General features: G+C 42.2%; 2 protein-coding genes across 2 annotated transcripts in view; both read right to left on the bottom strand.

The window, feature by feature from the left end:
• iffo1b (intermediate filament family orphan 1b) overlaps positions 1–11,217 on the bottom strand; it is a 38,738-nt gene extending 27,521 nt beyond the window's left edge. Inside the window, exon 1 of the mRNA XM_033981772.2 lies at positions 10,292–11,217. Coding sequence (XP_033837663.1) covers positions 10,292–11,217 — 926 coding nt within the window. The remainder of the gene's footprint in view (positions 1–10,291) is intronic.
• Positions 11,218–14,218: 3,001 nt separating this feature from the next.
• On the bottom strand, positions 14,219–24,364 carry opn9 (opsin 9). Its single transcript, XM_033981562.1, has 7 exons — positions 24,274–24,364; positions 21,619–21,769; positions 20,716–20,855; positions 19,064–19,202; positions 16,749–16,863; positions 14,849–14,932; positions 14,219–14,656 (listed from the first exon to the last, which is right to left on the bottom strand). The coding sequence occupies exons 1-7, from the start codon at positions 24,362–24,364 to the stop codon at positions 14,219–14,221; spliced, it is 1,158 nt and encodes a 385-aa protein (XP_033837453.1).

The following is a 24,364-nucleotide window of genomic DNA, read 5'->3' as shown; positions in this document are numbered from 1 at the left end:
TGTTTTTCTTATAGTTTGAGAGCTGCAGAAAAGGCTGAGGGTTTATTTTTATTTTTTAACATGTTCATAATTTGAGTAAAACAAAAATATACAAATAAAAACAGCTGGAAAAATATGAATTCAACAAACAAAATTCAGCTCAAATCTTTATCAAACTCACTACATTTGAAGATTTATTGAGTCTCCAAATCTGCGTGAAATGCTTTAACTTTTTCCTCTTTAAGTGCGTTTTTAAACAGACACTTTAACACCTTTTCTTGTGTATTTTTGCTCCATTATCTGTACTTTTTCGTCCACTCTTCTTCGCAGACGCCAAACTTTTATTAATACCGATATGAGCCCATCACAATCAATTACAACGTCTGCGATCGATGACCTGCCTCAGTCCGACGCTCGTCTCAGGTCTGAGCTCCGGCCGCACTGGGGCCTTTGGTCGATGTTTAAAGTGTCTCTCTCAGCCGTTTCAGCGAGGCGCAAATCACACAGTCATCAGCTGACACACACACACACACAAACACACACAGACGCACACAGACGCACAAGGCTAAATCAGTCGCTGACAGAGAACATCGATTTGAACTCAAACGTTTTATTTATCTGTAGTTTTGCCTTATCACATCGTTTGGTTTCAATTTGGCTGCACAATTCATCAACAACTGACACAAAATGGCCGTTTGAGTAAATGTACATCTGTTTCTCTCTACATCGCGGTTCACTTTTCGCCGTTTCGTGGATTTTTTTAGTTAAATTTTGTGTGTTTTTCCTGATTGGCTGCTGGACTGTAGACGAACCTAAAGCGGCGGGGGCGTGGTGGACCTTTCGAATTCTGTAAAATCGGGGCGTCAAACTCATTTTCACAAAGGGCCACATCAACAAAATGGTCGCTCTCAAAGGGACAGATGTAACGAACTGTAAGATAAATGTCACTAAATGTAAACAAATTTAATGTAGAATAAATGCAAATACTTTTGAATCGTTTCTATATTTATTATTTATTCAAGTTACAAATATTGCTTATGGATTATGGATCAAGGACTGGACCAAGGAATGAACCAGGGACTGGACCGAGGACTAGACCAAGGACTGGACCAAGGATTGGACCAAGGACTGGACCAAGAATGAACCAAGGACTGGACCAAGGACTGGACCAAGGACTAAACTCAGGAATGGACCGAGGACTAGACCAAGGACTGGACCAAGGATTGGACCAACAACTGGACCGAGGACTGGACCAAGGACTGGACCATCTAAATGCCAGAGGTTGATCTGTGTAAAAAGTTAGATTAATTCTCAGCTTTGTAATTCATATATCACACATTTCACTGTTGACATCGCAGCCTCACGCAAAAATAACAAACCGAATGACGATGGTGTCGCCCGTGGCAACAAACAAAGTGAATAAGCGGAACCTTCCATTTCCCAAACAAACACATTGACCGCTGCAGTTTATAATTCAGAATATAACCAGTAAATACAGTGTTTAAATGCCACGGTGACATTTTGCTGTTGCGCTGCGTAATACACTGAGCCGTTGCCATGACGACACTTGTTTTGGTGCTGAGGACTTGAGTAATGACGTTTAATCAGTTAAAAGATTCAGTTTGGATTCACTCCTCTCCTGTCTCCTGTTAAAGCGAAGTCATAAATTCAAGTAGAAAACAGGTTTGGTACAATTCACTAGACTGAAGGAAGGTAACGAAGTACACGTAGTAAAGTACTGGACTTAAGTATGGTTTTTAGGTATCTGTGCTTTACTTGAGTACATTTTACAGTGGATACTTTTTACTTTTACTTCACTACATCTGAGAGCAGAATCTGTACTTTCTACTCCACTACAGTTTTGAACAGGACTGAAAAGTAAAAAGTACTTTATCGTTATTTTGACCATGTTCGTGGAAATATCCTGACTAACGTTTTCGAGTTCGAGCTTCGACTTTGAGCGAAACTAAAATAAAAACGCAAAATTTACAAGAAAAACGAAGAAATGGATTTGTATTGTCACTGTTGACCAAAATAAATATCTTTTTTTTAATCTATATCACTGGATTTACACTTGTGAAACAGGTACTTAAATACTTTTACTTAAGTAGATTTTTTCATGTGATACTTTACTTGTAACTTTTTACCTGTATGTGTACTTTTACTTAACAAAATGCAGTACTTCAACCACCGCTGTGAAACAAACGCAAGCGATTTTATTCTGGAACCGTCAAATTTGAGAGAAAACCAAAATATTCGTTTCTGCTAGAGACAGATCGATACATCCATGAGCCGATACATCAGGCCGATATCTGCCCTTTTCAGCGGATCTGGTATCGGTCAGAAATCTCCAGCAAGAGGCCGCAAATGATTAACAGAAAGAAGCAATAACTGGATCTAAAAGTCACTTATTCAACCCTTCAAATTCTGGTCGAACCTTGTCACGTTAAGACTGAAAAAACAAAAAATGTTCCTGTTATTGCAAAGAAAATGCACAGATGATAATTAATGTTCAGTCTGTGGTGACCGTGACAGGCCTAGAGACTCTTAGTTTTTCAGATTACAGTTACTTTTCTAAACTCTAAATATGACACGGCTGGACTTGGTCAAACATTTAGGCTCAAAATCAGTGAGAAAAATATAAAACACAGCACATGTCATTTTCCCTCCAATTTGTGACATGAAACACTGAAAAACATAAAGCTGTTTTTAATCTTGTTGCATCTTTATAATTTAAATGAAACTCTGCCTGGAAGTATTTTAAGTATTCAGACCATAGTACTCTGTGTCCAAGTATTCAGAACACAGTACTCCGATTATGTGTTAGAAAACTTTATGAAATACATTTTAATACAGGTTTATATTTTCAGTTTTGTTTCCATCACTATTCGCAGTATCTTATAAAAACATGCACTTTTTACTTATTAAAAATCAACACACTAAATATATTTATAGTGTCTGTCTATTTTAAAATGTTTCAGATCAGATTTAGCCCCGGATTAGATTTTTTTTTTACTTTATTGATTTAAAGTTTGTGGGAAAATGTTGGAAATTCAGTGAGGGGGGACAGTGACTCAGTGCTTAGAGCTTTGGACCCCCAACCCAAAGGTCGGAGGATTGAGTCCAACTCAGACCGAGTTCTGTCGTTGTGTCCTTAAGCAAGACACTTCACCCACACGTCACTGAAAAATCCTTGAAAATTTGCCAGAAATATTCGTGGCAAAAATCGTTGTAAAATCGCTGAAAAATCGCTGAAAATTTGCAGGAAAAATTGTTGAAAATTCATGGGAAAAGTTTTGGGAAAATCAGTGAAGGGGGGACAGTGGCTCAGTGGTTGGAGAGTTGGTCCCCCAACCCAAAGGTCGGAGGATCGAGTCCAACTCAGACTGAGTTCTGTCGTTGTGTCCTTAGGCAAGACACTTCACCCACACTTGACTGAAAAATCCTTGAAAATTCGAGGGTAAAATCCTTGAAAATTTGCGGGAAAAGACCTTGAAAACTCGGACGGTGAAGACGCCCATGGACTCTGTGAAGTCCATGGACTGTCTGTGCAGTTGTCTGATGGTGGGCATGTCTGGGTGTGTGTGTCTGGGTGTGTCTGGGTGTGTCTGGGTGTGTCTGGGTGTGTCTGGGTGTGTCTGGGTGTGTCTGGGTGTGTCTGGGTGTGTCTGGGTGTGTTTGTGGGAAAATGTTGGAAAACTCCTTGAAATTCAGTGAGGGGGGACAGTGACTCAGTGCTTAGAGCTTTGGACCCTCAACCCAAAGGTCAGAGGATCGAGTCCAACTCAGACCGAGTTCTGTCGTTGTGTCCTTTATTCAAGACACTTCACCCACACTTCACTGAAAAATCCTTAAAAATTTGCCAGAAATATTCGTGGCAAAAATCGCTGAAAAATCGCTGAAAATTCGCTGAAAATTTGCAGGACAAATTGTTAAAAATTCATGGGAAACGTTTTGGGAAAATCAGTGAAGAGGGGACAGTGGCTCAGTGGTTGGAGAGTTGGTCCCCCAACCCAAAGGTCGGAGGATTGAGTCCAACTCAGACTGAGTTCTGTCGTTGTGTCCTTAGGCAAGACACTTCACCTACACTTGACTGAAAAATCCTTGAAAATTCGAGGGAAAAATCCTTGAAAATTCGAGGGAAAAGACCTTGAAAACTCGGACGGTGAAGACGCCCATGGACTCTGTGAAGTCCATGGACTGTCTGTGCAGTTGTCTGATGGTGGGCATGTCTGGGCGTGTCTCGGTGTGTCTGTGTGTGTCTGGGCGTGTCTGGGCATGTATGTCTGGGTGTGTTTGTGGGAGAATGTTGGAAAACTCCTTGAAATTCAGTGAAGGGGGGACAGTGGCTCAGTGGTTGGAGAGTTGGTCCCCCAACCCAAAGGTCGGAGGATTGAGTCCAACTCAGACTGAGTTCTGTCGTTGTGTCCTTTATTCAAGACACTTCACCCACACTTGACTGAAAAATCCTTGAAAATTTGCGGGAAAAGACCTTGAAAACTCGGACAGTGAAGATGCCCATGGACTCTGAAGTCCATGGACTGTCTGTGCAGTTGTCTGATGGTGGGCATGTCTGGGCGTGTATGTCTGGGTGTGTCTGGGTGTGTCTGGGCGTGTCTGGGTGTGTCTGGGCATGTCATGTTGTGGGCGTGGCCATGTTGAAGCTGTGTGAGTTCAGTGGAGGAGAGAGATTCAAAGTGTTTGCTGAAGCGCTGTCTCATTCTGAGCTGCATCTCCGACCAAACTGGTTCAAACCAAACTGGTCAAATCACAAATGTGATCCTCTGATGTCACTAAGCACTATGTGACATCAGCATGTGACATCACCACAGAAACCATCTCCATGGCAACGGCAGCTCTACAGGTTTAGAATGTTGAGAATGTGTAAATTAAATAAAAATATAATGTGGCTGATATTCCGATATTGCCGTTTCCCGCCTAAAGATACAGTGAAAACGTGTTAAAGCTTTGTTTGAACCATAGGTGTCTGTGGGAAAATGTTGGAAAACTCCTTGAAATTCAGTGAGGGGGGACAGTGACTCAGTGCTTAGAGCTTTGGACCCTCAACCCAAAGGTCGGAGGATCGAGTCCAACTCAGACCGAGTTCTGTCGTTGTGTCCTTTATTCAAGACACTTCACCCACACTTCACTGAAAAATCCTTGAAAAATTGCCAGAAATATTTGTGGCAAAAATCGCTGAAAATTTGCTGAAAATTTGCAGGAGAAATTGTTAAAAATTCATGGGAAACGTTTTGGGAAAATCAGTGAAGGGGGGACAGTGGCTCAGTGGTTGGAGAGTTGGTCCCTCAACCCAAAGGTCGGAGGATTGAGTCCAACTCAGACTGAGTTCTGTCGTTGTGTCCTTAGGCAAGACACTTCACCCACACTTCACTGAAAAATCCTTGAAAATTCGAGGGAAAAGACCTTGAAAACTCGGACAGCAAAGACGCCCATGGACTCTGTGAAGTCCATGGATTGTCTGTGCAGTTGTCTGATGGTGGGCATGTCTGGGCGTGTCTGGGCATGCGTGTCTGGGCGTGTATGTCTGGGCGTGTCTGGGCGTGTCTGGGCATGCGTGTCTGGGCGTGTCTGGGCATGTCTGGGCGTGTCTCGGTGTGTCTCGGTGTGTCTCGGTGTGTCTGGGCATGTCATGTTGTGGGCGTGGCCATGTTGAAGCTGTGTGAGTTCAGTGGAGGAGAGAGATTCAAAGTGTTTGCTGAAGCGCTGTCTCATTCTGAGCTGCATCTCCGACCAAACTGGTTCAAACCAAACTGGTCAAACCAAACTGGTTTCACAAATGTGATCCTCTGATGTCACTAAGCACCATGTGACATCACCACAGAAACCATCTCCACGGCAACGGCAGCTCTACAGGTTTAGAATGTTGAGAATGTGTAAATTAAATAAAAATATAATGTGGCTGATATTCCGATATTGCTGTTTCCCGCCTGAAGATACAGTGAAAACGTGTTAAAGTTTTGTTTGAACCATAGGCTGTTTATATAATTGGACGTAGCTAACCCGCTAGCCGCTGCGTTCCAAACAGGAAGTGATCATGTGCGTATTGAAAAACTGTGTCCTCTCTCTGTACCTGCTGCTGTCAGACTCGTCATTTTGGTCTTAAATGTTCGTATTAACCTGCTCTACATGATCCTGGGGTTCATTTTTTTGAGTTATTTTGAGTTTTTGTTTGTTTTTTTTAAGATTATTTTGATTTATTTATTTATTTATTTTTTTGTTATTTTCAGGATTTTTTTTTGTTATATTGAGTTTATTTTGATTTTTTTTTTTGTATTATTATTTTGAGTTTTTTTTTTTTTTGTTATTTTGAGTTTTTGTTAGTTTTTTCAGTTTATTTTTTATTTTTTTGTTATTTTCAGGATTTTTTTTTTTTTATATTGAGTTTATTTTGATTTATTTATTTATTTATTTTTATTTTGAGTTTATTTTTTGTTTTTTTATAAACTGTCCCCTCTCTCTGTACCTGCTGCTGTCAGACTCATTTTGGTCTTAAATGTTCGTATTAACCCTCTACATGATCCTGGGGTTTTTATTTCACTATTGTGTCTGTAAATCAAGATATGAACATTAACAACAGACAAATCAGGCGCCATCTTTCCCTGAGGTCACTCCCACTAGCCTTAGCAACAGGTTTGATTGACAGCGTTGCTAAGCGGCCGCTCCCTGCTAAACCAGTCACTATTATCAAGGCTAAAATAATTGCGATTAACGATTATATCACGTAAATTATTAAAGTTGCTGACAGTTTAAAATGTTATAATTATACTTTGAATCCTATGAATAAATTTGTTGTTTAGAGAACTGTTATAGTTTTGACTCTATGATTTAGCGGAGAATATTCTGGTTGAACAGGGCCGTCAACTGCAATATGGGGACCCGGGGCAAGAAGTCTCACATGGGCCCCCTCTAATAGAAATAATAGGAGTAGAGGACAATTCTGGGCCCCTAAACCCTGGGACAACAGACCCTTTGTCCCCCCTGTCGACTCCCCTGTGGATACGTTTTTTTTTTGTTTTTTTTTCTGCACATTCTGGTGATGTAATGGCGATTATCTCTGTTGTCGATTATCACGATTATATAAAATCTCTCATGAACGATTGCCGTCGACTCTTTTTTATCATGATAAACGATATTATTGTTTATTATCCCATCCCACTTACACTTTAGTCCAAAGAGAATACCGCAAAAACGTGACTACACTGCTCCCTACACAGACTGTAGTAAAAGGTTGTGGATGAGTTTGTACAAAATTTTAATTCAACAATATGGGAAACTGTCATGAGTCCAGTCTGTCCTTGTGTTTCTGTCTTCCCCCTCCCTTTTGTGTCTGGGGCGGAGACTCTGGCACCACCTCCGCCTCATCAAGCAATCAAGCCTCCACCCGCCGCCAGATCGTCAGTGTCTCGTTTTTTTGTGCTATGCTCTCCGTACTCAGTTGGTCTTTCTTGTTTTTTTGCCAGATTTTGCTCCTTGGGCTATCCGTGCACCTCCGCCTCCGACCCAGCTCACCTTGACCGGTACGAACACCTCCGCCTCCGACCCAGTTTTCCTTGACCAGTTCAAACACCTCCACCTCCGACCCAGCTCGCCTCGACCGGTACAAACACCCCACCACCCGACCCCGCTATCAATGACCTGTGCCCAAACGCCCACCGCCAACCCAGTCCTCCACCACTTGCTCCGACAATTATCTTTCACATTTTGTATAGTTAATAAACTCCCTCCGGACGACAGAAACGTGACCTCAACTGGCTCAAACATCTCAACCCAAAAATACCAGCAGAGATTGACCATCGCCATCTGGATTCTAACCAAGTAGTTTCTAGTTTCTGCAAATTAAATCATGCAGAGTTTGCGATTTTGACTCAGATCTTGTCGTAACTGTCCAGTGTTTATAGAAACAGACCCATACCGGTGCCTTTCCTCCATCTGAAACGTCGGCAAACTCTAAATCAGAACACGAATCCATCACTTTGGTCTGAGTCATGCTCTGAGTTTACACTGAAAAGTCCCCACTCATGACTGACCCTCGTTGGCGGCGTATATTTAGCCGTGTGGAGCTGGTTCTGTATTTGTGGACTAGCACCTGCTCCGGGCTCACGTGAAGTGGACTCAGGGACCACGGGAAATGCAGCGTCTCACTCCCTGTGCTGACGACGCAGTGGTTTTACAAGCCTCAAGTCACTATCTGCACTTAGAACAACAAAGAGGAGCAGCAAATACAGCAAATACAGCAAATACAGCAAATACAGCAAATACAGCAAATACAGCAAATACAGCAAATACAGGGAAACACAGGCCGCTCGAAAACTAACAAAAAGTTTATTCAGTCACATCACTCGTCTTGTTATGAGTTTTGTGCTTCAAGTCTGTAATAATCAGTCTCGGTGCATATTTTTTGATGCTTTAGGTGCATTCACAATTTTGTTATCCAAAAAATATCCATGTCCACGCACTAATACAGTCGATACAGCCTGTTACAACGGCTATTAAAACTTTTACTGGGCTTTCAGCTGGTTTTTACTTCACAAAAATGGAAAAGTAAAATTGTATACGTTGGTGACACAATCGCAATTTAATAATTTGCTAACGAACTTGTATCCACACACCTGCTCCTGTTTTTACTGTTTTATATGGACTTGTTTACTGTTTGTTTTGTTGTTTTTCTGTTTGTATTGTTTGGGGTTTTTTTTAAATAAGGCGCCCATGAAACAGAGAGCCCAAGTGTTCTACTTGGGTTCCCCGGTTTAAATAAACAAATAAAAATAAATGAAAAAAAAAAAGTTATCTCAACATCCAAAAACCTTTTTACTATAATATACTTTTTTATATTACTCATGGCAATATAAGAAATATACACTATTTTGTGACTACAGTCTAAAAAAAGGTGTTTTTATTATGATATTAATATTGAAAATGCATTCTCTTTGTACTGACATTTTCAAGCTTGTCCTGGTTCTGTCCCGGTCCTGTCCTGGTTTAGTCCTGGTTTAGTCCTGGTTTAGTCCTGGTTTAGTCCTGATTTGATCCTGGTTTGGTTTAGTCCTGGTTTAGTCCTGGTTTAGTCCTGGTTTAGTCCTGGTTTAGTCCTGGTTTAGTCCTGGTTTGGTTTAGTCCTGGTTTAGTCCTGGTTTGATCCTGGTTTGATCCTGGTTTAGTCTAGTCCTGGTTTGGTCCTGGTTTGGTCCTGGTTTGATCCTGGTTTGGTCCTGGTTTGGTCCTGGTTTGGTCCTGGTTTGGTCCTGGTTTGGTCCTGGTTTGGTCCTGGTTTAGTCCTGGTTTAGTCCTGGTTTGGTTTAGTCCTGGTTTGGTCCTGGTTTGGTCCTGGTTTGGTCCTGGTTTGGTCCTGGTTTGGTCCTGGTTTAGTCCTGGTTTAGTCTAGTCCTGGTCCTGGTTTAGTCCTGGTTTGATCCTGGTTTAGTCCTGGTTTAGTCCTGGTTTAGTCTAGTCCTGGTCCTGGTTTAGTCCTGGTTTGATCCTGGTTTAGTCCTGGTTTAGTCCTGGTTTGGTCCTGGTTTGGTCCTGGTTTGGTCCTGGTTTGGTCCTGGTTTGGTCCTGGTTTGGTCCTGGTTTGGTCCTGGTTTGAGCTCAGTTTACTCTTGCTGTAGACTCAGTTTGTTCTAGTCCAGTTTAATCTCGGTCAGGCTCAGGTTTAGTCCCAGTTTAGACTCAGTTTTGTTGAGTTCACATAAACACGTCCCAGAGTCACTTTAGATCACATTATTCATTCTGTACAGGGAGTTTAGAACTGACTAAAGAACGACCTCAGCCCTGCACCTCCACTTTTACCTGAATGTGCTTTACTCTAGTGTGTTATCCTTGTGTTGTTTTTATATCTTTTGTTCGAGTTAGTCTTGTTCTTGTTACTTTCTTGTGTGACATGAACGTTTTAAACTGCCCACTCCACCAAAATTCCCTTTCGAGGATCAAATAACGACATTTATAATCACAAATATAGACACAGCTGCCCCAAAATAATCAGTTTAAATCAGGGCCACATCAACAAAATGGTTCCTCTCAAAGGGCCAGATGTAACTAAGATAAATGTCACTACGTTTTAATCTTGCCAATTAACTGTTTCTATATTTATTACTTATTCAAGTTACAAATATTGCATACGGATTAAAAAATGGCTGTTAAAATGTTAGTTTATCAGGAGATACACAGTTAAAGACAGTCATACCTTTTAATTTACTTTGTCGCGGGCCACATAAAATGACGTGGCGGGCCGAATTTGGCACACGGGCCTTGAGTTTGACACATGTGGTGTAGATGGTGAAAGTGTTTTTACCTGCGCTTATACTCGTCTCTCTCCCTCTTGACTTTGGCCAGCACGTTGTACAGCGCCCTGATCTCCGGTGTGATGGTGTCTATCTGCACCCCCACTCCATCCGGGTGCACCCAGGACACCCCGGGACTGGTCAGCCTCTCCGCCCCGGGCCCCAGCCTCCGCGCGTGGTTGTAGGACCAGATGGTGCCGGGGAGGAAGCGTGGAGGCGGGTTGGTGGACGTCCCTGTGGTGGTGGAGGTCATGGTGGCGCAGCTGGGGGCCGTGGAACCCGGCGAGTCCACGCAGGGAGACGCGTGGCTGATGGTGATGGACGGGTTCCCGGTGTGGGGCTCTCCTGGAGGGCTGAACAGAGAGGTGGGACGCCGTGCGGAGTTGTTGGTGTTGTGGAAAGGTAAAGACCCGGGTCTGAGAGGGATGGCGCCCACAAACCCGGTCTGGACACTGACCTCCTGCGTGGGGCCCCTGGTTTGGTCACAGCTTTGGCACGTTTTGTTCGCATCCAAAGCCTGTTGAAGCTGCTTTTCTAAAATCTTATTCCTGCGCTCCAGCTCGTGCACTTTGGCCAAAAAGCATCTAAATCTGAGGTTGAGCGTTTTGAGGACGCTGATGTTGGAGCCCAGGTCGTTGCGCAGAGCCATGGCGGCGGGAGGTGGAGGAGGAGGGTGAGGAGGAGGCGCGGCGCGGGGCTGGTAGTGTCCGGAGGAGAGGTGATGGAGGAAGGGAGAAGTCTGAGAGGGCTGGGAGGTGGGCCCGGAGCCGGATTGCTCACCCAGAAGGTCCGCCCCAGGGAGCAGGGCGTCGGGGAGCAGTCCTGATGGAGAGTCGGGGCTGTGGAGCTGATGATGCGGATGCTGTTGTTGGAGATTGGCCCCCAACAAAGGATTCATGCTATGGTATGAAAACCTGAAGCGTTGCAGATCTGGCATGAACACGGACTAGTCTTGGCTTCAACGCAGTAAAAAAAAAAAATGACTTCAGAACTCCTCCTCTGGACCTCACCTGTCGCACAAGTCACCTGGTTATGCAACGCGCTAAATTAAGACTCTTATCTGGCAAAGCTGGAGGTTTTAAACGTCGCTGAGGATGAGATCAGCTCCCAACGAAGCGCCGCCGCAGCGAAAATGGACGAATCCAAACGGGACGGAGGCGGAAAAACGCGCAAAACCAAGCCTCGTCCAAAACGCAAACGCGCAAATAAACGTCTGAAATGATCTGAAAAAGCAACAAGAGTCTACGTTTGCGTAAAAGCGTGAGAGAAGCGCTGTTCACTCAAGTTCTGGCATCAAGATGTGACCGCAGGAGTCAGTGCGCTGCGATTGGAAGAGCTGCGTAAACCGTAAATACACGAGGAAGAGCGCACGACGCGTTACCGTAAATGTAAAAGAAAATGCGCACGCGTTTGGCACAACTGTCCCTGGATTTAACTCAGAGGCACAAAGTTTTTTAATCAAGGGCCACATTTCAAAACGTATTCAAAGTGTAGAGCCACAGACTGGAGATTAATGCAGTGCAGCAGTTTATACACAGGTCTGACAATAAGACCTGAAACACATTCATTTTAGGTCTGGTTTGGTCCTGGTTTAATCCTGGTTTAGTTCTGGTTTGATCCTGGTTTGGTGCTAGTTTGGCCCTGGTTTAGTCCTGGTTTAGTCCTGGTTTAGACCTGGTTTGGTCCTGGTTTAGTCCTGGTTTAGTCCTGGTTTAGTCTTGGTTTGATCCTGGTTTGGTCCTGATTTGATCCTGGTTTAGTCTAGTCCTGGTTTAGTCCTGGTCTGATCCTAGTTTAGTTCTGGTTTAGTCCTAGTTTAGTCCTGGTTTAGTTCTGGTTTGGCCCTGGTTTAGACCTGGTTTAGACCTGGTTTGGTCCTGATTTGATCCTGGTTTAGTCTAGTCCTGGTTTAGTCTTGGTTTGGTCCTGATTTGATCCTGGTTTAGTCCTGGTTTGGTCCTGGTTTAGTCTAGTCCTGGTTTAGTTCTGGTTTGGTCCTGGTTTGGTCCTGGTTTGGTCTAGTCCTGGTCTGATCCTAGTTTAGTCCTGGTTTAGTCCTGGTTTAGTCCTGGTTTGGTCCTGGTTTAGTCCTGGTTTGGTCCTGGTTTAGTCCTGGTTTGGTCCTGGTTTAGTCCTGGTTTGGTCCTGGTTTAGTCCTGGTTTAGTCCTGGTTTGGTCCTGGTCTGGTTCTGGTTTGGTCCTGGTTTAGTCCTGGTTTAGTCCTGGTTTAGTCGTGGTTTAGTCGTGGTTTAGTCGTGGTTTAGTCGTGGTTTAGTCGTGGTTTAGTCCTGGTTTGGTCCTGGTTTAGTCCTGGTTTGGTCCTGGTTTAGTCCTGGTTTGATCCTGGTTTAGTCCTGGTTTGGTCCTGGTTTAGTCCTGGTTTGGTCCTGGTTTAGTCCTGGTTTGGTCCTGGTTTGGTCCTGGTTTAGTCGTGGTTTAGTCGTGGTTTAGTCCTGGTTTAGTCCTGGTTTGGTCCTGGTTTAGTCCTGGTTTGGTCCTGGTCTGATCCTAGTCTAGTCCTGGTTTGGTCCTGGTTTGGTCCTGGTTTGGTCCTGGTTTAGTCCTGGTTTATTCCTGGTTTAGTCCTGGTTTGGTCCTGGTTTAGTCCTGGTTTGGTCCTGGTTTGGTCCTGGTTTAGTCGTGGTTTAGTCCTGGTTTAGTCCTGGTTTGGTCCTGGTTTAGTCCTGGTTTAGTCCTGTTTAGTCCTGTTTAGTCCTGGTTTAGTCCTGGTTTAGTCCTGGTTTAGTCTAGTCCTGGTTTAGTCCTGGTTTAGTCCTGGTTTGGTCCTGGTTTAGTCCTGGTTTAGTCTAGTCCTGGTTTAGTCGTGGTTTGAGCTCAGTTTACTCTTGCTGTAGACTTGGTTTGTTCTAGTCCAGTTTAATCTCGGTCAGGCTCAGGTTTAGTCCCAGTTTAGACTCAGTTTTGTTGAGTTCACATAAACACGTCCCAGAGTCACTTTAGATCACATTATTCATTCTGTACAGGGAGTTTAGAACTGACTAAAGAACGACCTCAGCCCTGCACCTCCACTTTTACCTGAATGTGCTTTACTCCAGTGTGTTATCCTTGTGTCGTTTTTATATCTTTTGTTCGAGTTAGTCTTGTTCTTGTTACTTTCTTGTGACGTTCTTATGTAAATGTTTTAAACTATATATTAATAAGGCTTGAAACACATTCATTTTAGGTCTGTATCACAATTCAATTTGATATTTGAGGTTATAGTTTTCAAAATAGGTTAATTTGCTGTTCCGCGGGAGGACAGAGGGCCAATAAAAACTGGTCTGAGGGCCGCATTTAGCCCCCGGGCCGTAGTTTGGACACCCCTGATTTAACAGCATTTAGATCACATTTAAATCTACGGCCAAAGGTGGATGAAAATGGCAAAATTAGAACAAAAAATGAACAAAATAACAGCAGGATAGATTAGAGAAAACACAAAAAACATCTATTTCCACGGGGACAAGCAGCTGGTTGGTCAGATCCGTGGAGAGGCGACCCTAGAGTTTTTTCACGGTTTTTGTGTTTAATGCCATGTTTGTCTAGGCTTCCTCCATTTGCCATCCATCCATTTTCTCCCTCTCCTCAGGTCGCGGGGTCATCAGTCTAAACAGAGACTCCCAGACTTCCCTCACCCCAGACACGTCCTCCAGTTTGCTGCACATTAAAATCATTGAACAAAAACCTTATGTGTTTTTTTGGTAAATATTTATTAAAAAGTTGCCTATTTTGTTCATCTCTACAAGAAACACACCCCAATCCTGCATCTGTGGGGTTTTAGATGATAAAAAATTAGGCCGATATCTTTTTAAAATGGTGAAAAGTCCTCAAAATGGCGCCTGTAACAAGTCAAAACCCATGATTAGGGCACTATTACCGCCCTATACTAAACTCCTCATATAGTTCATGTTTCTTTCGCAGTAATTTGTAATATTTTGACGTCATAATCTGTCTGGCTCTCTCTTTTGAACGGACATACTGACGCTCGTGTGAACAGACGCCGTTTTCCGTCTCTGGCGCCTCCTGTCGGCCTTCTGCCGTCCAAACACGAGCTCGTACAGACTGTCCCTGAACTCCCTGTGCATGATCTGATAAATGACCGGGTTCATCATACAGTGGGACTTTGCAAACATGGCGGGGATGACGGTGACCATGGGGGGCAGGCTGGACTCCGGGCCCGTCGTAGAGGGTCCCGGGGGGTGAGACGTGTGTTTGGAGGAGTCCGCGGTGGTCCAGTTGAGGGCGGAGGACAGGGCGACGGGGGCGGGCGTGGGTTTGGAGAGGGGGTCTTCTTCTCCGGAGAGCAGGGCGGAGATGAGGGACACGGAAGCGTAAGGGAGCCAGGCCACGAGGAACGCCGCGCAGACCGCCACCGCCATCTGCACGAGGAACAACTGAGGTTTTAACATGATTCTAAGAGCAAACACTGAGGAATTTGAAGCGCTACATCATCATTTTTGCCTGTAAAAGAGACTTAAAGTATAAATTTGCTTTGTTTCATGGCTGGTCTAATATAAAACAATTATTTTTCTAAACATTTGGGAGAAAAAAAAAGAAAAAAAGCCACGTACCTTCGCAAGTTTGAGGTCTTTGGTGCTGCCGTTGGACACAGCACAGCATGGAATAGATGCCAGGGCGCGGCTCGATGTGTAAACCTGAGGGTAAACAAGAGGGAACGTGTTTGTTTTATGCAGTAAAAGTAAAGTAGCGTTTGAATTATTGTTTGAAATGACCTCGCAAAGTCACATATTTGTGCACAGTGGTGGAACGCAACAAAGGAAAAGTAGTAAAGTGCTGTAATTAACCCTCTGGTGCACAGCGGTCACAGCAGTGGGCAGCTACTAAAACAACTTTCTCTTTAATGCATTGGTTTATGTGGTGGAGCCTCTGGAGTGCTCTCTGCTGCCACACTCCATTGAGATCAATTCAGTGGTCAGTCGGTGTAACTGCAAGTAAATTTCCTCTGATTGGTTTTCTTATTCAGGCCTAAACGTTGCATCTAAACAGTGTTGAAATGTCCCCCAAAAAATGTTGAAATGTTTTTAAAAGCATAAAAAGAAACGTGTTTGTATATTTACAACAGAACAAAAGTTAATTCATATTTACAGGCAGTTCACAACGTCACAAAATCTTGACCAAGGCTTTGATAATTCATGCATCAGAGGGTTAAGTAAACATTTTAGGTATCTGTGCTTTACTGAAGTGCAATTTACAGTGGATACTTTTTACTTTTACTTCAGTACATTTGAGAGCAGTATCTGTACTTTCTACTCTACTTCGTTTTTTAACTTAACCCTGGAGAACCATTTTGTTCTTTGTAAAATTATGAACAATAGATTAAATTAAATTAAATTACTGCCAGAAGTTCACTGAAATATCCGCTTTTTCAATTTTAGCTTTTTATTCCCTAATTTAGAATCAGCACCAAGTTTGTCAGTAATTTATCCAAAAATAATATAAAAGCTATTACTAAAAATTACACTTAAATTAACAAAAACAATCCATAATTTTACCAAGTGCTGGTTTGATGAAAAGACGGTTTAGTTTGTGTAGTTTTCCAGCTCAATAAAACCTCATGTGGTCATCCATCTCGTCACTATCAATATTCATCCACTAGGGGGCTCTATGCAGGGGTCAGAAGTGGCACTCTGGGCTTTTGAAGTTAAATTTGATTTATCCAAAAAGAATATAATACATACTTCTACATATTCTGTTGTCACTATCACTCTGGCTCATTTTAGGTGTCTCTATACAGGGGTCAGAAGTGGCACTCTGGGCTTTTTAAGTTAAATTTGACTCTTTTTTTTGTTTGTTTGTTCATTTTGGGTATCAGCAATCAACTGCAGCCAAATTTGACCCCGTGGATTCCCCAGGGTTAAAAGTAAAAGTATTTTCATTATCGTTTGAGACCTGCTGAAAAGGCCGAGGGACGCAATCGTTTCTGTTTCAGCACAAATCATCACTACATTTGAAGCTTTATTAGATCTCAAAATCACCAAATATTGTTACTTTTCACTCTTTAAGTACATTTTTAAACTGGTACTTTCATACTTTTGAGTAGTTTTTTTGCTCTGTACTTTTACACACAGTACACTGAGTACTTCTTCCACCGCTGCTTGTATCACACTTTTCTGTCTGTTTTTTTTTTTTCAGACATACAGTGGGTGAAGTGTCTTGCTCAAGGGCATAACGGACACGCACTGGTCAGAGCTGGGACTCGTTTATGTAATTGTGTCCTACTCTTGCTAGTTTCCAAGGAGATATGCCCGGGATGTTCCACAATAGCATTAAACTTCTATCTCCAAGGCATTTCAACGGATTTCAAGCCAAGTCAGAAGTCAGATCTGCGGAGAGGCGACCTTGCTCGGTGTGCGAATACATGTTTTTCAAGGTATTTAAAAGAGATGCAGTCACATAAATGCAAAGTCAGATGCGCAGATGTTGTATTTAAACTTTCGCAGCGGTCCAGACCTTGATCAGAATGCCCAGATATGAAGCGATGATGGTGATTGTGGGTAATCCAAAGCCAAAGCACAGGAAGAGGTAAACGTAGACGCGGTCGGAGCGAGGCGTCCGGATACTCCACCTTCAAATCAGACACGAGAACAACACCATTCATAGTTTTAGAGTAGGAACGACCTTTCACAACGACATGGATGGACTCGTGATATTTGCGATTTCACAGACTCACAAGAATCCACCGTTTTATGACGTTTATGCTTTTATTTTTAAATTAAATAATAAACCTGCTGTGGGACACGTGCAGTTTTATTGACTTTAAATGAGAAACGATGAATAGAAACACTTTAGATAAACAGGGATCAGAAATAACAAATAAATAAATAATTAAAGGCTGTATTCACATTTACACACAATGTCAAAACTGGGAATAAACTGGGATTAAAGATTAATCTAATCCCAGAGTAGACACAAGATAAACTGGGACTAAACCAGGACTAAACCAGGACTAAACCAGGACTAAACCAGGACTAAACTGGACTAAACAAGGACTAAACCAGAACTAAACCAGGACTAAACCAGGACTAAACCAGGACTAAACCAGGACTAAACCAGGACTAAACCAGGACTAAAACAGGGCTGAAACAGAACTAAACTAGGACTAAACCAGAACTAAACTAGGACTAAACCAGAACTAAACTAGGACTAAACCAGAACTAAACCAGGACCAAACCAGGATTAAACTGGACTAAACCAGGACTACAACAGGACTAAAACAGGACCAAACCAGGACTAAACCAGAACTAAACTAGGACTAAACCAGGACCAAACCAGGATTAAACCAAGACTAAACCAGGACTAAACCAGGACTAAACTGGACTAAACAAGGACTAAACCAGAACTAAACCAGGACTAAACCAGGACTAAACCAGGACTAAACCAGGACTAAAACAGGGCTGAAACAGAACTAAACTAGGACTAAACCAGAACTAAACTAGGACTAAACCAGAACTAAACCAGGACCAAACCAGGATTAAACTGGACTAAACCAGGACTACAACAGGACTAAAACAGGACCAAACCAGGACTAAACCAGAACTAAACTAGGACTAAACCAGGACCAAACCAGGACTAAACCAGGACTAAACCAGGACTAAACTAGGACTAAACCAGGACTAAACCAGGACCAAACTAGGACTAAACCAGGACTAAACCAGGACTAAACCAGGACCAAACCAGGATTAAACCAAGACTAAACCAGGACTAAACCAGGACTAAAACAGGACTAAAACAGGACTAAAACAGGATTAAACCAAGACTAAACCAGGACTAAACCAGGACTAAACCAGGACTAAATCAGGACTAAATCAGGACCAAACTAAGACCAAACTAGGACTAAACCAGGACTAATTCTCTGAACTCATTTATTTGCAGTTCACTTCTTTAGTCATAATAAATACTTGTGACTTTACAGACTCAGCACTGATCAGAGCAGCAGATTGTGTGGAAACCAAAAGCTAAAGTTCTAAGATGAATCAAAATCAGACCAACTTGAACTCGTTTTAACATCAATACAGAGGATTTTACTTGTGAAAAACGTGCACAAGGTAAGACATTTGTGCATTTGTGGACAGGGAATGTCAATTTTACGCATTTAATCTGGAACGTATCTTGCTGAAAGCGACTGTGAAAAGTGTAACGTCTTGATGATTAACTGAAGCGTCACAACAGCAGAAAAAGCAGAAAAACTTTAGTTACACATGAGTTTGGCCGGATCCAGGTCAGAACAGTGGGTGGAGCGGGTGATGTAACAGTTACGGTCGTCAAAAATAGCTAAACGCAGATTTTAATCAAAACTAAAACGAGAAAAATGAACTAAAATGGGACTAAGAAAGAAATTTAACTAATATTTATTTTTATTTATTTATTTTATTTACAACATAGACATTACAAAAATACAATAAAAGCAGCTAAAAGTCTTTCAGCGGAGGAGGAGCAAGTCCGTGTAGAACAAGCATTTTTAAACTGTATAAAATTATCAAAATTCAACCAATTATATTTTTCTAAAACAATACAATGGTGAAAGGAGCTAGGTTTTTTGTCAGAGATTTTTATGGCTTTTTTAAAGACGGATTCGATTGGTTTTTGTGTTGTGCCGGCAGCGAGTGACCAGGCCGTTATGCAATATTCAAAATGAGAAAAAAAATCATTGAATGGAAAAAAAGTTTAGCTGCGTGCTGTGTCATAAAAGGCCTTACAAGTCTCAAATTTTGCACGTTAAAATGGATAAAATATCAAAATATCTGAAGGATCTTTGCGTGTTTTACCAGTCGACGGTGCAGCTGGTTCCGTAGGGTTCTGGTCTGTAACGGCCGAACCCAAAAGCAGGAAGTGAAGCCCAGAACACAGTGTAGAGCCAGATGAGCAGCACGCACAGGGACGCATGGAGGTTGTTGATCCACTGACCTACAAACACACAAAGAAACACAAAGAAAATGAAGATCCACTCGTCTAAAGGCACAAACGTCGATCTGAGGAAAATGCTTCACTGTGATCTTTTGTTAAAACGTGACCAGTGTCTGTTAATATTGATCAGAGAAAGAGGAAAAAAAAGATGGATAGATTTTTTTTGTTTGATGTAGGCGACGTATGGCAGGTTTATCTGTACAGGACAAATGGTCCACAAAGTGATTCAAAGTGTTTTACAGAATAAGAAAGACGTTAAAATCACAACACAACGAATCAAAACGTAAATAATCAGCATAAAAGTAACATTAAAAGAAAAAAGGCAGAATAAAACCTTTTCAGTTACATGCACAGATAAACAGAACCTGGTTTAGTCCTGGTTTAGTCCTGGTTTAGTCCTGGTTTAGTCCTGGTTTAGTCCTGGTTTAGTCCTGGTTCAGTTCTGGTTCAGTTCTGGTTTAATCCCTGTTTAATCCTGGTTTCATCCGGTTTCGTCCTGGTTTAATCCCTGTTTAATCCTGGTTTAGTCTAGTCCTGGTTTAGACCTGGTTTAGACCTGGTTTAGCCCTGGTTTAGCCCTGGTTTAGTCCTGGTTTAGTCCTGGTTTAGTCCTGGTTTAGTCCTGGTTTAGTCCTGGTTTAGTCCCGGTTTCGTCCCGGTTTCGTCCCTGTTTCAGACCTGGTTTAGCCCTGGTTTAGCCCTGGTTTAGCCCTGGTTTAGCCCTGGTTTAGCCCTGGTTTAGTCCTGGTTTAATCCCTGTTTAATCCCTGTTTAATCCTGGTTTAGTCTAGTCCTGGTTTAGCCCTGGTTTAGCCCTGGTTTAGTCCTGGTTAGTCCTGGTTTAGCCCTGGTTTAGCCCTGGTTTAGCCCTGGTTTAGCCCTGGTTTAGCCCTGGTTTAGCCCTGGTTTAGTCCTGGTTTAATCCCTGTTTAATCCCTGTTTAATCCTGGTTTAGTCTAGTCTTGGTTTAGTCTTAGTTTAGTCTTGGTTTAGTCCCGGTTTCGTCCCGGTTTCGTCCTGGTTTCGTCCCGGTTTCATTCTGGTTTAGTCCTGGTTTAGTCCCGGTTTCGTCCCGGTTTAGTCCTGGTTTAATCCCTGTTTAATCCCTGTTTAATCCCGGTTTAGTCTAGTCTTGGTTTAGTCTTAGTTTAGTCTTGGTTTAGTCCCGGTTTCGTCCCGGTTTCGTCCCGGTTTCATCCCGGTTTCGTCCCGGTTTCATTCTGGTTTAGTCCCGGTTTCGTCCCGGTTTCGTCCCGGTTTCGTCCTCAGAGTGTGCGGTGGTTCATGTGTGAGATGTAAATAGTTAAACACACAAATCCGTTAAAACAGTTCAGTTAAATATTTTCTGTTTTGTTTAATTTGAGCAGGTCTGTTTTTGACCTCATGACCCGGTCCAACAGTTTTAACACTCACTGCCACATACATGAATAAAAAATGACTCAAAAATATAATGAATGTAAAAAAAAAAAACACAATAAAAACACAACTCCTACAATGGCGTTACCATAGTTACCGTATCTTAAGCAGCAGATTTTCAGACATCGGTCCAGAGATATGAGGCAGGTGGTGATGAGCGAACCGATGCCAAACACGGAGCCCTGAATCCCGTAAAGAAGACACCCGGTCTCCCCGAACATCCAGGCGTGACTCCAGCTAAAACAGAACAGCGTATCATCATCTGTCGCCATGGAGACAAGCATGTGCCGTGTTTTAACCTTAAATACGACCGTAATTAAAACGCAACATGACACATTAGAGATGATCAATGTCCTACTGCGGGAAATGTCAGTGACGACGAAAAACAAGCAGGCTAAAAAGTGACATAGTGCAGTTTTAAAGCTACCATCTGTAATTAGACTGGCGGACCCACCCCTGTTGTATTCTCACGTATCACCACTAGATGCTGCTCACGTTACCGCAGTCCGATAGTGAGCACAGGTGAGAAAAAAAGGCCAGGCGGAGGAGAGCGGGGTTTCATTTCACATTTATGATCTACGGGTAAAAGAACTGAATAAATTTACGAATTGTAGCTTTAAATTAGCTTTGAAATTGACTTTTGTGAGCGTTAAGTCGTGTTATAATGTTGTTATGTCGTCAAAAACAGAGCTGGAGTTGTGTTTTGTTTCATTCACACATGTTTGAGTCACATTTTATCATTAGTCTGTCTATATCTCAAAACGCTCTGTTCCACCTTGTGATGTCATCAAGTGGTAGTTTTCAAGTGAACAGCTCCTTTTACGTTTTGCTCCGTAAAAATTGGCAGGTCCAGGGCTGAAATGATCCAAATGATTCTTAAAAACGAAGGTGTGTGGAGTTTTAAAACACAGCGGAGCACTTCCTGTATCACCACACGATGACATCACAAGGTGGAACGGAGTGTTTTTTGACGCTACTCATCAGTTTAGCGGCTTCACACCTGGAAACGATGAAGAACGGCGCGCCCAGGACGCTGAACCCCAGGTCACACAGGGCCAGGTTGACCGTGAGGAGCTCGGCGGGTTTGATTTTGCGTCTTTTTCTGTAGTAAACGGCGAGCACCGCCCCGTTCCCGCACACGGACGACACTCCTGCCATTCAGAAAAAAAACACACACACACACACAGTTACACGTGAAAATGCTTGGGTTGAGGCGAGCGCGCGGCCTTGAGAGCAGAGCGTGAACAGAACGAGGCCATTGTTGTTCTGCTGATTGTGTTCACTGAGCTGTTGCTACACAAACACAAAGCGAACGCAAGAATGTCCAATCAGAGAAAGACGAGAGAGAGAGACGAAGGTCGAACGCTCCGCTCTACGTCATGATATATGTATATGAAGTATGTGAAGTACTTTATGTCCAGTACATTTACATAAAGGGGTCTGATCCTAAAGACGAGCGGCTAAAACAAACTCTGACCTTTGACCTCTGACCTCGAGGCAACGAGTCGTCGATCTCAGATAAATATTTCTGTCTATGTGATTGATAGATTGAAAGAGAGAGAGAGAGAGAATGAGATAGAAAGAGAGATAGATATATGTAGAGACATGGAAACATAGAGAGACATAGAGAGAGAGAGAATGAGGTAGAGAACAATAGAGAGATATAGAGAGAGATAGAAACAGAGAGAGAGAGAAATAGCAAGAGAGAGAGACATAGAGAGAAAGAGAGATACAGAGAACCAGAGCATAGAGAGAGAGACATAGAGAGAGAGAGAATGAGGTAGAGAACAATAGAGAGATATAGAGAGAGATAGAAACACACACAGAGAGAGAAATAGCAAGAGAGAGAGACATAGAGAGAGAGAGAGATACAGAGAACTAGAGCATAGAGAGAGAGACATAGAGAGAGAGAATGAGGTAGAGAACAATAGAGAGATATATAGAGAGATAGAAACACAGAGAGAGAGAGAAATAGCAAGAGAGAGAGACATAGAGAGAGAGATACAGAGAACTAGAGCATAGAGAGAGAGACATAGAGAGAGAGAGAATGAGGTAGAGAACAATAGAGAGATATAGAGAGAGATAGAAACACAGAGAGAGAGAGAAATAGCAAAAGAGAGAGAGCCAGAGCATAGAGAGAGGGAGGGATGGAGACAGAGAGAGAGAGAGAGAATGAGGTAGAGACCAATAGAGAGATATAGAAACACATACAGAGACAGATAGAGAGATAGATATATAGAGATAGATAAAGCGAAAGAGAGACATAGCGAGACAGAGGGGGGGAGACATAGAGAGAGAGAGAAACAGACAGAGAGAGCTAGAGCATAGAGAGGGGGGATGGAGAGACAGAAAGAGAGACAGAGAGAGCTAGAGCATAGAGAGGGGGGGATGGAGACAGAGAGAGAGAGAGAGGGAGACATAGAGACAGAGAGACAGAGAGCTAGAGCATAGAGAGAGGGGGGATGGAGACAGAGAGAGAGACATGAGAGAATGAGGTAGAGAACAAAAGAGAGAGATATAGAGAGAGATAGAAACACACAGAGAAATAGCGAGAGAGACGGAGAGTAAGATCGATAGAGAGAAAGAGAGACATAGTGAGAGAGGGAGAGAAGGAGAGAGAGACAGAGAAAGAGACATAGTGAGAGGGAGAGAAGGAGAGAGAGACAGAGAAAGAGAAATGGAGAAAAACAGAGAGAGCGGGAGAGATGAGACAGAGAGAGACAGATAGATAGATGTGGTGAACAAAAATAAAAAATCTCACTTTCGCTTCTACAAAACACTGAAACAGAAAAACATCAAAAGTCAAAAATTCCAGATCAAATCACTAAAATTAAACTATGACAAAACTGAAATGATGAAATGATCTGAAGACAACGAGCCGTTTCAGAAACAGTTTCTTTCTGAGGGAAAAACATAACAACATTTAGATTTTTCATAATCTGCTTTTATATAAAAAAAATACCACTAAAAAAAATAAATACATAATAATCTAATAAAAGTAAATCCAGCAGCAGTTTTATGTAACGACGCCTGAAAACAGAATAAATTGATAATTTTTCTAATGTAAAAAGACCTTTTTATTTAGAAAAGCTTATTGTTGATGGGGGGTTTTTTTTGTTCGTTTTTTTTTTGCATTTAGCATTGAGTATTGGTTTAAAGTTCTTGTTTTATTGTAGCACTCTGAGATTCTATTATTATTATTCTTTATTTATTTATTTTATTATTTCTTTACTTTATTTATTTTTTATTTATTTTTTATTTTTATTTATTTATTTATTTTTTTCCTATTTTTATGTTTTAACCTAAACCGCATTGTGAAGACTGGAAACACACTGAAGTAAGTAAAAATTAAAATAAAGATTAAACTATTACACGAAACAGCCCACATTAAAACTACTGTCAAAACTATAAATATATAGATAAATGTGATGTGTTTGGAGTTTACAAAAATGAAAATCTAGTTTTAAAATCACTTTATCCCTTCTACAAAACATTGAAACTAGTCAGAAAAACATCAAAACAAATAAAAAAAATCAAATAAGAAAATAAATGAAACGACAAAACTCAAATTCACGTCGTTTTAAGGTGTAAATATTTAGTGTTTTTACAGAGAAATGGTCCAGTATCCACATCTTCACTCTGATAAAACGTTTACCTGTGAGGACGAGAAACACCGCCATGACGAGGTCGGCGGACGGAGACAGTTTGGACAAAAACTGCGGCTCAACGGAGGAAGCGTCGCCCAT

The sequence above is a fragment of the Periophthalmus magnuspinnatus genome, chromosome 16 (genome assembly GCF_009829125.3).
Source record: "Periophthalmus magnuspinnatus isolate fPerMag1 chromosome 16, fPerMag1.2.pri, whole genome shotgun sequence".
Classification (NCBI taxonomy): domain Eukaryota; kingdom Metazoa; phylum Chordata; class Actinopteri; order Gobiiformes; family Gobiidae; genus Periophthalmus; species Periophthalmus magnuspinnatus.
This window is presented reverse-complemented; position numbering and strand designations above follow the sequence as displayed.

Bases quoted from the DNA above. Each gene is read 5' to 3' on its own strand.
- opn9 (XM_033981562.1), bottom strand. From the start codon at position 24,364: ATGGGCGACGCTTCCTCCGTTGAGCCGCAGTTTTTGTCCAAACTGTCT. The intron at 14,933-16,748 runs GTCTGGACCGCT...GTTTACCCTCAG, and splicing joins ATCTGGGCATTCTGATCAAG to GTTTACACATCGAGCCGCGC. The intron at 14,657-14,848 runs GTACGTGGCTTT...TTCCTCGTGCAG, and splicing joins AAGACCTCAAACTTGCGAAG to ATGGCGGTGGCGGTCTGCGC.